The following is a 12306-nucleotide window of genomic DNA, read 5'->3' as shown; positions in this document are numbered from 1 at the left end:
GAGAGAGAGAGAGAGAGAGAGAGAGAGAGAGAGAGAGAGAGAGAGAGAGAGAGAAAGATTTAAAAGAAAAAAAAGGAGGGGGGGGGGGGACATTTATCATTTGCAATGCTCTGTAGACTAGAAAGCAGAACAAAAAAAAGTGGCGGAGCCAGGATTCGAACGAACAGCGTCGATTCCGACAAGTCTTCTAAGACAGATGACTTACAAATTCAGCCACGACATCCACATGAATGTCTACGCATATTGTGTATATATGGTAACCTACTATTACTATTCATTGACTGATTTATTGATGGTAATTTTATATTTATATACTTTTATTGATATCTTATTAATTTATATTATAACTTTTATTTATTTCTAAAGTTTAAGTGACTTATGAAAGTTTCAATAGTCTGGAAATGTGGATAAATGTTTAAAATTAAAAGAGCAGAGTTTCAAAAAATAGTCTGTGTATAATCGTCAATCGTTATTGATATTTATTGTTGACATGTCTGGCAATACTTATACTTATAGTAGGGAGCCATAGATAGATACTTATTAATAACTTATAATAATCACAGTCACAGTCAGTAGTCAGCTCACACTCACAGCGTCCCAAAGCGTAACAAAGTCAAAGCCTTCTCCTATCCTTTTTAGGGCTTAGGTTTTACTCAACAACAGTGCCATAGTCACTGAGACTGAGACTGAGACGTCAATGATGTCGTGAAAGTGGCGGTTGAACTTGCACTTACATCTCAGTGTCAGTAGTCTTAGTCAGTGTTGTCAGTGTTGTCAGTCTTCAGTCTTCAGCAGATCAAGTATTTCAATGTCAGTTCTAGTATTTCGCTTTGTTATTATCGTTTTAATTTTAATCAACAAAAAACTATCTACGAGCATCTACACTATACATTCATTCTAATTCAAACTCATTGAAAAATTAAAGATTACACTCACCTGCTCCATTTATATTTGGTATATTTTGTATTTATTTTGATTTTGAATGCTTCTCTTCATTTATTTCTTCCTATTTTTTCAACTCTTCCTCCGTCCGCTTTCCAGGGTTGCCAGATTATTTTTCAACAAAATGCCAGGGGAAGACTCAAAAAATGCCAAAACACTCAAAAAAATGCCAAAGTCTGTTGACTCCCCACCCCACTAAGAAAACTACTCACTTTTGATAGACAATTTACTATCATATCCTGGTGGCTTGCGTGTTTTCTTTTCTTTTTATTTATTTATTTTTTTTTTTTGAATTATACTAAATTTCCTGTTGGGGTAATTATTTACCTACTGACTACTAAGTGGAGTGCTAAACCACTACACCACGGTTGGATTTTAAGAATGAAAAAGAAATGTGAAGATGTTTGTTTTTACGCGTTTAGAAATAATTAAGAAAAGGTGTCATTTGAAGTATAATATACAAGAAAAGAAAATGCCAAATGAAAATGCCAAATGCCAAATGATTTTTCTAATGCCAAACGGTTTTCAAAAATGCCAGATTTTTGGAATCTGGCATTTAAAATGCCAAACTGGCAACCCTGCCGCTTTCCAGAACAAAAAATAAGAAAAGTCTTTTTATTGGCCTGATACAACCGTTCAAATGTGTATCAACTATCAAAATTAACCACATAGAATACCGTTAACAAAGAAAAAGAAAAATAGAAAAAAATGAATTTTGATTTATTTTCTAATTTTTTTCGATCTTCATCATAAATCTCTTATCATTTCTAGGCATGTGCCTTGATGACAGACGCATCACGGATCTTGCTGGTATAAATTGTATTTGACCGTATGCACGGAAATATAGATTTCCAAACAGCTGAGAAGGTCATCCGTTTGTTTTTGTTCAGAAACCGAAAATGGCTGGGATGGTCAGGTATGGTAATAAAACTTTGTCACTGGATTCCTTGGACTAACTTGCTTGTCCCTTTTACACAGTTCGACTAAACTATGTAGGACTGTATATTTATTATTCTCCTTTTGTCTTTGTGACTTCAATTACTAACGTGTGTGTGAGCACTCTTCCGCCACCCAACACATCACCTCCATCTGACTTTTCACTTCTTCCTCTTTTTCTTCTTCTTCTTCTTATAATTATTATTATGATTATGATTGTTTTTGTTGTTGTTGTTGAAGTGACTTAGACTGTCGAGGCTAAATCCATCCATTCAATGCTTTGAGACTGCCATGTATAACAGGTCGGATAACGGGGAGCCGGTTGTAGCAGGGGTGTTCCAAATCCCCGTTTGTTTTCTCTCTCACTCTTTACTTTGCCTTTAACTTTAGTAAAATGTACTGGCTTTAGCCACTTTAGCAGTGACTTTTAAGAGCCTAATCGGTTATAACAAGGGTGCTGAAACCACTCACTATCTCCAAATACAGTGCATTAGCCCACATTACACTCAGGTAACCCTACAGCTAAATGCAACAAGAGAGTTAGGCTAGGCCTAGTTCATTATGATTATCATTAATACTCTGTGTGTGTGTGTGTGTGTGTGTGTAAACTCCTTTCTACTGTACTACACATCATTTTTCATTGGGTTGATATCAATACATTGGCAGGGCAGAGTTATTGGGTTTAGACTTTATTGCAAACAAACACTTCTTGTCACTGACCAAGGATTTGCTACAATCCCTTCTTTTGACTGACCAAGGACCTGGCAATCAAAAGTAAAAAAAAAATTCTAAGTGGACAATGCTAAGATGATCCTTTCCCACAGCTTCATCCATTAACGACAGATCATATTTTCGATTAGCCAAAATTAAGGCAGGGTTTTACCCCACTAGATAAACATCCATTTATTAAATCAAAATTGATTATTGACAAACATTATTTCTTTTTTCATTTCAGATTCTTAAACAGGAGTTGCTTGTTTAGACAGGCTTTTCCTCTGGTGACTCGGAGGTGAGTGATAGTGATACCGGGTTTGGGGTTTTTCCCGCATTTTTTTTTTTGGGGAGTGGAGTAGGATGGGAAGAGGGGGAGAAACAGTTTGATTCTGATATGGCGGTTTTTTGCAACAAAAAAAATCCCAAATTTGGCAAGCTAAAAGCAGCAAAATTTGACGAAAAAAATAGCAAAAAGTTAAGAATAATTTTCCTAAAAACCCATAATTAGAATGAGAAAGATATTTGTTTATTTTTAAGGGTTTCACAGCACTTGCAACAAATGTAAGGTCATATCAGCGCCAGTAAAAAGGAAGAAAATGAGATAGTTAAGAAACTACTCTTGATTAATTACCTTTCACGTTCTACACGAGCTATCAAATTAAATGGATAAAAAATTCTTCTTTTTTGCCTTTTTTTAAATTTTATTTTTTTGTTACTTTGCAAAATCTCAAAAATTTCCGAAAAATTGCAGAATTTGTGGGCGCAATGCAAACCAGTGATATTTTGCGATTTTTGGCAGCCGCAAGTGATGCAAAAATCTGCCATGCCTGTTGATTTTGCATGGCCATTTAATTTATCCTCAGTTTGTCTTTAGGAACATCCACTACCGTAATATGGGGCTACTTGGGCCACTTTCTTGAAAACGATTAGTGCACCCAAAAACTTTCTTTTTTAACATCTAACAATGTTTAAAAATGTTTTCTTGTGAGATTTTGAAGAAAAAAAGTTTTGGGTGCATACAAGTCTTTATCAAGAAAAGTGGCCCAAGTAACCCCGTATTACTGTATGTTGTGTTACCTCAGTAACAGAAATGGGATATGGTATTTGGGAGCAATGTACGGGTCGCTTATACCTTCTAATTTTTTAGTACGTTAGTCCCCGTCCTGGTAATACAATGGTGTAGGTGACTGATCCTGGCAAATCTTATTTTTATTCAGGAAGTCAAATCTTCTATCTATGCCCAGCTGTCTTGAACTCAAGTTATCAACATACAAGAAGAAGATTATGATAATTGACCCCTTATCCACACCCCACTCCCTTGACGAAATTTAATTAATTTCACTCGTTTGTAATAGAACCCCCACATATTGCTTATTTTTTGACAACAGTTTTCATCTCATACTGCATGCTCCATCCTCTTTCCCTCTCAGCAGTATAATGTAAAAAGGGGGGGGGGGGGGGGCCTTCAGACCGATTAGGCCCATAGAACTAGAGTTTATCCCGGTTTTTCCTGACCTCCCATAGTGGGCAGGGGGGTACATACTGTGTCTTCTATCCCCTTATATCTGTTTTCCAACATGCTTTCTGTCTTTGTCTTGGAATGAAATTACTTGGTTTTGTCCTGGTCCTGGCCAGATGCCCTGGCTGAGAGGGAAACAGTCGAATGTATAGTTAGTTTTGGGAGATGATCTTTTTTTCATTGTAAATCATCTCTCTTGTTATGCACTGTATTATGCTTTCTTTATATTATATATGATTTGTAAAACATTTGAGTGTGTTCCTCTTATCGGGGACCTGTGCTTGTGTCTGGATGAGACTTTTAGTGATCTCAAACTAAGTACTTTGATAGAGTGTGTTTGGAATCTACACCTGTTTCTTATTTGAACCAATTCCCCTTTGTCTTCCCTTTTCTTGGATGCTTTAATTGTAATTCTAGAACTTTTTACTATCCCATTTTATTCCTTTTTACTGGCGCTGATATGACCTTTATGTGTTGCAAGCGCCGTAAAACCATTAAAAACAAACAAAACATTATCCCGGTTTCTATAGTGTGAAATGGACTTACTTACTTACTTACTTATCCGAACCTGCGACCACCTGAGCTTTAGCCCTTCAGTCTTGTGCCGTGACGTAGAAGTTAGATGTCTTTTGTAGTTGTTCCAGGTGACTCTAAAGTGTGTTACTGATGCTTGGATTTGGTGGGAGGAATGTGCATCTCAGGTCTTCAAGAGGTTGACATTCAAGCAAGTGGTGTGTTACTGTTTCATTGGGGTGTTGACATAGGGGGCAGGAAGGGAATGTGTCTTTTGTAATTTTACTTAAATGGTTGTTGAGCGGTATGTGTTGTGTTCTTAGTTGAAAGATGATGCTTTGCTGGTGTCTTCTGAGCTTATTTAGGCAATCAGTCTTTACAGGAGTGGTCATATGAGAGAACATACATCTACCTGTGGTGCTCATTGCCCAACTGTTCATCCATTCTTCTCTCTTATTTGTTTTGATTATTTGTTTCGCTGTGTCTAATGATACTGGAATTGATGGTTGTAAAAGTGTTGATCCGAGTCTGGCTAGTCTGTCGTGTGAAATGGACAATAACAATTTCTTGCTACCCCTCGGACAGAGCACTAGTCTATCACAAAGTTCTTTCTTCCAGATCTTTGAGAACCATCTACCCATTCACTATTGGGTGGGTAGGGGGAAGGGATGAGAGTAAAATAAATCTCAACTACAACCAGGATCGATCTTGCTCCCTTTGCGTATGAAGTGAGTGTTCTATCAACTGGGCTATTGAGACACCCACAGGGTAAGAAAAGAGGAAACAGAATTGATCACACTGAATGATGAAATTTAAAGAAAGAAAACGCTTTATTGATTAATAAAAAACGACACCTATAAATAATCTTTTTCTCTGTTTCCAGCTTGTGTGATTGCTTTCAAAATTATTTTTTTTTAAATTAAAAAAATGAGCTTTTTATATAGCGCAATATCCACTAAACCTGTTCAAACCACTTTACAAGGGGTCCCTGGCCAACAGCAACATTTAGCATGAAGGACGGGATATGACTCCTGTTAGGCGATATTACAACTTTTTTTTCAGACAGAGACAACGCTGTTAACGTCCAGGTACTCATTTTACAACTGAGTATGGTGAGAGAATATGAGTAAAGAGCCTTCTCCAAGGACTCAATTTGTGCTGAGCGAGACTCAAACCCAGGACCTTCCAATCCGAAAGCGAGTGTCATACCACTAGACCACATAGCCACACAATTTGACAATTAAAATGTTTTCCTATTTTGTTTATTAATGCAATCCTTTCTTTACTATTTAGATCCAACATGGCTACAAAGAGGCAAACTGCTTATGATGAAATGCAACAGTACTGGGCCAAAAACAAACAGCTTGCACGGCCCCTTTCTCCTCATCTGAGCATTTATGGGTAAGTTTTATACAGAGACGCCAATTTCCCGAGGTTATCTGCTTTTTAAGGGTCTTCTTAACATATAGTGAATATTTATACAGAGACGCCAACTTTCCTGAGGTTATCTGCTTTTTAAGGGACTTTTTAACAAAGAAAACTTCCACGATTTTTCAAATACGTTAATCCCTTTTTCCCTTGATAATTTATTAATGCTCTTACACTTACACAAATATATTGACTAATCTGAGAGTCATTAAATACTGTATAAAGCATATATTGGATTTCATTGCACAAAGACTTTGAATGTTATTTTGATATCAAGATTGATACTTGAATCATTAATTTTAGTAGTAATATTCCTATTAGTAAAATATAATAGTTAAAAGTCATCTCTGAACATTTTTGTTTTGTTTTTTTCAAATGTACTTTTGGCTTTGGAAAAAAAGCTCTTGATTTTTTTAATGTCTATCCTGTTTTACTGGCATTATGTGTGGATGAACAGCTCTGAATGCAGCCTATTATCAGTTTCACTGTACTCTGTGAATGTGCTTCACGGCGCGACATTCACTCCTCATGCAGGTCTAATGGATCTGGAGAAGATCATATGATTTTTAACATTTATTTGTCAAAGCACTAAAGTCACTTGTTAGGCACCCTACTTTGTTCAAGAACTCTTACGTCATCTGTCTCTGACTATAGCCATGTATTCATTCACACTTGAGTTTAGTTGGAAGTTGTGTAAAATTGTCTCATTCAGATACAACGCCTAGGCCAGATTTTAGCTGTCATTGCCTCCAACATTCAAAATTGCTTGTCTTTGATAAAATATGAGATTCCATTTTTTCTTTAATTTTAAAAATGAGATTTTATATAACGCAATATCCACTAAATGTGCTCAAAGCGCTTTACAAAGGGTCCCTGACCAACAGCAACACGTAACATGTAGAACGAGACAGAACGCCTGTTAGTGATATTACAATTGACAGCCAGGTACTCATTTTACACCTGATTATGGTGAGAGAATGTGAATAAAGAGTCTTTTCCAAGGACTCAACTATGCGCCGAGCGAGGCTCAAACCCAGGACCTTCCGATCCAAAAGCAAGTGTCATACCACAAGACCACATAGCCGCGAGATTCCATACCTGCCACCAGGAACGGAGTACTGAATCCAACAATCTTCTGTCATCCAGATATCCTAGCAATTTGAGAGATGTAATTCGGGGAATGATCATTTGTTTGTGCCCTGTTCTTTTTGTCAGAATGCCAGAGAGAAAGAGATAGAGTTACGTATTAATTATCAATGCATTGAAATTACTTGTACCATCTCTTCCCCAAGCTATCACCTCACCATGGTCATGTCCATCACCAATAGGATTTCAGGTGTTGCGTTGCAAGGAAGTGAGTTGTTGATTTTTTAAATAGATAGATTATTTTAAAACAACTTGAGCTTAAATGTTTTATACAGTTTGATATCAGCTAAATCTGTTTTGTTTTTGTTTTGTTTTGTTTTGCTGGTTTTACGCCACATTTAGGTCATATCAGCAACAGTAAAGAGGAAGAAAATTGGGTTTCAAAGAATTCCAGAATTACAATTAAAGCACCAAAGACAAAGAGGAATTGTTCATATAGGGAACAGATGTAAATTCCAAGAGCATTATATTACTGTACTTAGTTTGAAATCACCTAAAAGTCTCGTCCAGACACCGGCAATGGATCTCACTAAGATTATTGCACTCAAATGTTTAAAGAATATATTCAAACAGAACACATAACCAACACTACATAACAGGGAGATGATTTACAAGGGGGGGAAAAAATCATCTCCAAAACCTAATGCTAATCACTTGATTGATTCCCTCTCAGCTAAGGACACTCCAGCAAGGGCCAAGACAAAACCATGCAATCGCATTCCAAGAAAAGGACAGAAAGCAACTCAAAAAAAAGATAGAGGGGAATAGGAGACACAGCACATGACCATCATGAGAGGCCAAAAGACCCCACCCAGTAAATCTGCTTTAGGCATTTCATAACGTGTCCTAGGCCAGTGTCTGCTCCCTACATTAAAATTAAAATTGAGCTTTTATCTAGCGCAATATCCACTAAACGTGCTCGAAGCGCTTTACAAGGGGTCCCCGGCGCCAACAGCAACACTTAACATGTAGGACGGGACATGACGCCTGTTAGGCGATATTATAATTTTTTCGGACAGAGACAACGCTGTTAATGGCCAGGTACTCATTTTACACCTGAGTACGGTGAAAGAATGTGGGTAAAGAGCCTTTTCCAAGGACTCAACTATGTGACGAGCGAGGCTCGAACCCAGGAACTTCCGATCCGAAAGCGAGTGTCAGACCACTAGACTAGATAGCCGCACATTGTTACTTTCCTAGGCCAACAGCAGTTTTTAACATGTGGGACAAGACATGATGTCTATAAGGTGCTCTTACTATTGACAATATTGCTACTGGCCATGTACTCATTCTACATCTTAGAACGGTTAGAGAATGTAAAAAGACTAAACTGCACACAACCAGCAGAACTTAAACCACCAGAGTCCAACAACCTGCAGGTCACAGCCGAGTGTTTACCAAGATCTGCCTACTTAAATAAGTTTTAACTCGTAATCGTTAAGAGATTAAAATTGCTGTCGCAATAATTACCTTTAAAAATTAACAATTTACCCTCACAACGATTAAATAACACTTCAAAATCCTTAGAATTATGTAGTCTGGCATCAACGTTCATTTTCAAAAAGTTTTAATGACTTAGGGATGCTCATAAAGTTTTGAAACTGAATCCAAAATGTCATAATTCTACGAATTTTTCGTAATAGTTGGCACCTCTGGTCATACCACAAGACTGCAAAGCTTGAAATTTATTAACTATGAAATTTGTGTCGTCATTATTCAATCAGTATGAATACAGTTCGAGTTTTCCGTGCTCAAGTGTAGATAGATAGGTATCCTGATTATTATTTTTTCTATCCTTGATTTGTTTCCAGTCCTAGTTGGAGGTTCCTGTCTTATGATGGTTATTCCCATGAAGTTCACATCCATCATTGACAAGATCAGAAGCTGGAACATTCACCCCGTCATCATTTATAGTGCCAAATACGTTCTGGCATTTCCCTTTGTCTACCATATTGTGGCCAGCCTCAGACATTTGGTAAGTGCCAGATAGTGAAAATATGACTTACGAGGAAAGGTAAGAATACTTAGCCCTCCCATATCTTAAGTACAGAAGGATGAGGGGTAGCCTTAAATAGTTATACATATTTGTCCACAGTTTTGATCAAATTGAACAAAATACACTTTTTAAGTAATCCCATGTAAAATTTTCCCGCGAAGACAAATGCAAAAATTTTATAGCACATTCTTCTATAATTATTCAGTAAAATTTTAAATTATAAGGACAGATAATACATGGAACGGTTTGAAATTTATAATTAAAGACTCCAAAAGTATAAATCATTTCAAAAATGTTCTACAACTTAAAATATGAATTTGATGATTAAGTTTCTAATTGATACATTTTTTATTGCTTCTGATGTAAATGATGAAACTAGTTATGATCATATCTGGGAAATTTTGACCTGAACCCTCTCTTTATTTTCGCAGGGTATTTAATTTGTAAAGGCCCCTGATCTAAGCAATACTTATTATGATATGTTCTATGTTGGTGTAAGCAGGCACGTGTGGTGACTTTTTTCCCTGGACAAGCAAATTTTGTTCCCCACATTATCAACAAAATCATAAAGTTGGGCTTGTCTAACATTCATTTTCCTCATGTCCCACAATTAATGATAAAACAATAGGCCTGTCAGTGCTAACGACGAGACATTCACAATTAATCGTTTAAAGTGAAATCAAGACTTCATAAAACACTCAAACAAACAAAAAACACACACTTTCTCACACATATACAAACATACAATACACACACACACACACACACACACACAAAACTAGGCCCTCACACTTGTTCTGTATAATTAATAAATTCTTGGAAGACTTGTTTCGGACACGCCGACCTCAGTCTCCAAATGCAAGCAAATTTGAAAATGCCTACTGGGTCCTATAATATTTTCTACTTGCGAGTTGCCAGTTCTGGCCATGGCTTTCTATATATCTCATATAGCGCAACGGCGCTAGAAAACAGTTTATTATATGCTTGTCTCTATTATAAGGTTGAAACAAGTGGTGGAAACGTACTTTGCTACTTTCTCTCTCTTCCACTCTTTCTTCATCGCGTCACACCAGGCCATTTGTCACAATAACAGCCAATGGATTCTTCTTTGACGATTAGGCTACTGCCTATTCCCAATTTTTCATTCAAATTTCTGAAACTTATAAACATTTTGTAGATGTTCGTCTTACTTTCCTCAGCAATATTATAGGCAATGAACGAAAGTCTTGGGTAAGCAGTGCTTCATGTGCTTCTATGGTTAGCGCAAGCCTGGGTGTAAGAGGAATACGTTTGTTATTGGTTGTGTCACTTTGTTGTGTCCAACACAGTAAATCCAATATAATAATGAAAGCTACTGTTATGCAAAGATTTCAAAGGGCTTGGTGAATGAAAAAAAACTTTTGAAAATCACACAATTCATTGAAAACAATAAGCATACAGCGATACAGCATCTAAGCTGTTTGTGTGTATGGAACTGGGATGGTATAAATGCTTTACCATTCATTATTATTATTGTCATCAGTTAGGAAATTTTATATTGAACAAAACTCTCTTCTTCCTTTTTTTTTTTAAATTTTTAAATTTTTTATTGTAACTTGGCAGGCGTGGGATACTGGAGTGGGTTACAAAGGTCCAACCATCATCAAGGGAGGCTATGCCATCATGGTCGCCACTGCTCTCTTGTGCACTGGTCTCGTTTTTGGAGTTAAACCTGTGTTATGAAACCAAGTAGTAAAGACTTACATTTCCAGGCCTGCCAACTAATCTACGATGAAAACTGGTTAAACCGAGAATGACGGAACATGTAATAATTCAAAATGTTGTCAGGGTTTTTTTTTTGTTTTTTTTTTCTTTGGTATTGTTAATGAATTATTTCAGTAGTCCAAAAGTGTCAAAGAAATGGAATGAAGTGTTTTCATTTTATAAAATTGTTTTTATTTTTTTTTTTTTTTTGTTACATTTTCAAAAAATTAAAAAGAGGATACAAGGACATGCTAAATTTACCAAATTCAGATTATATTTTTTTTCACTTCAAGATTTCAGATTTTTCAAACCAGAAATTTAGAAAATAATCTTTCTTTTTCCAAGAAATAAATATTTTACCTAAGTTACATTTTTTCTGAAAAATGCTTTTTGAGTTGCAAATGGTTTTCCTTGAAACAAAACAGATTTTTGCTTGTTGTCTGCGACATGTCAGGATAAGACATAATTCCAATATCTTACCACTTTATGATTTTGGGTTGGCAACTCATTAAAAATAGACAGTACTGGTTTGAAAAAGCAATATGCCTGGTTTTCTCATTATTGATTAACGTTAATGTTCTGCGCTTTAACAGTAAGAGACATCAGTCAAAGCTGCTAAATTTTGGTCTAACCAATTTTTAATGTAGTCCTTGTGCTGGTTCGATATGCATGTAGTTATGAATTTTTTTTTTTTTTTCTTTTAATTTTGCTTCTTAAACTGTCAATTAATTATTAATCTTATTTTTTTTAATATCTATATATTCATCCAATGGATGATCCTTGACTTTTTTGTCCCCCTCAAATTAGAGCCTCATTTACTGAATTTATCATTTCACTGGGTTATTATTTTGATTTTTAATGATATAATTTGAATGTCATAATTAGAGCGATCCCTGGGAATTTTGGAGAGTAGTAGTAGTAGTAGTAGTAGGAGTAGTAGTAGTAGTAAGCTTCGCAGTCCGAATGATGCTTGCTGAGAATTATGTGATTCAGTCATGGTCGATAAGTATAGCTGCTCTCTCCATCCATGTTGAAGATGTACAATAAAGCTTGTTATGCTGCTCTACCCATGCTCATCATTTACCTAGTGATGAGCTATATTGACAGTATGAGGGGCGGTGTCGCTAGGCTTTACTTGACTGAGTGAAAACCTAAGGGCACACAAAAATGAATGGAAAAGATGTGTGTTGTTTAAATATAATAATAATACACCGAGCTTTACTAGAAGTAGTATGTTTGAACTGTTTATGTGTTTGAGCGTGCTGAAAATTAAGATGAGAGAATGGAAATGTAATAATGGTTGACTCTTTTGTTTTGTGTTTTTTTCTGCGTTGTTGTTCTTATGAATATTAAATTAATATTATTACTA

General features: G+C 36.1%; 2 protein-coding genes across 4 annotated transcripts in view; one reads left to right on the top strand and one right to left on the bottom strand.

Annotated features, from left to right (window-relative positions):
- LOC144959817 (microspherule protein 1-like) overlaps positions 1 to 1777 on the bottom strand; it is a 26354-nt gene extending 24577 nt beyond the window's left edge. The window contains exons 1-2 of one of the 3 annotated variants that reach the window (XM_078892596.1): positions 1528 to 1777; positions 937 to 1033 (exon numbers count right to left, since the gene is read on the bottom strand). In XM_078892596.1, coding sequence (XP_078748722.1) covers positions 937 to 945 — 9 coding nt within the window. In that variant the 5' untranslated portion in view covers positions 946 to 1033; positions 1528 to 1777. Of the gene's footprint in view, positions 1 to 591; positions 811 to 936; positions 1042 to 1527 lie in introns of those variants that run through there. The other 2 variants (XM_078892595.1, XM_078892597.1) reach the window with 2 other exon arrangements.
- LOC144959820 (succinate dehydrogenase cytochrome b560 subunit, mitochondrial-like) lies at positions 1722 to 12306 on the top strand. Its single transcript, XM_078892599.1, has 6 exons — positions 1722 to 1858; positions 2834 to 2887; positions 5918 to 6025; positions 7345 to 7406; positions 9010 to 9173; positions 10797 to 12306. The coding sequence occupies exons 1-6, from the start codon at positions 1842 to 1844 to the stop codon at positions 10914 to 10916; spliced, it is 525 nt and encodes a 174-aa protein (XP_078748725.1). The 5' UTR covers positions 1722 to 1841; the 3' UTR covers positions 10917 to 12306.

This window comes from Berghia stephanieae, chromosome 14 (assembly GCF_034508935.2).
Source record: "Berghia stephanieae isolate SIO BIC M18660-M18661 chromosome 14, UCSD_Bste_1.3, whole genome shotgun sequence".
Taxonomy (NCBI): Eukaryota; Metazoa; Mollusca; class Gastropoda; order Nudibranchia; family Aeolidiidae; genus Berghia; species Berghia stephanieae.
This window is presented reverse-complemented; position numbering and strand designations above follow the sequence as displayed.

What these genes read in the sequence shown, in the direction of transcription:
- LOC144959820 (XM_078892599.1), top strand. An exon ending in AGGTGTTGCGTTGCAAGGAA is followed by an intron (nt 7,407 to 9,009) that starts GTGAGTTGTTGA and finishes ATTTGTTTCCAG; the next exon opens with TCCTAGTTGGAGGTTCCTGT. An exon ending in TGGCCAGCCTCAGACATTTG is followed by an intron (nt 9,174 to 10,796) that starts GTAAGTGCCAGA and finishes GTAACTTGGCAG; the next exon opens with GCGTGGGATACTGGAGTGGG.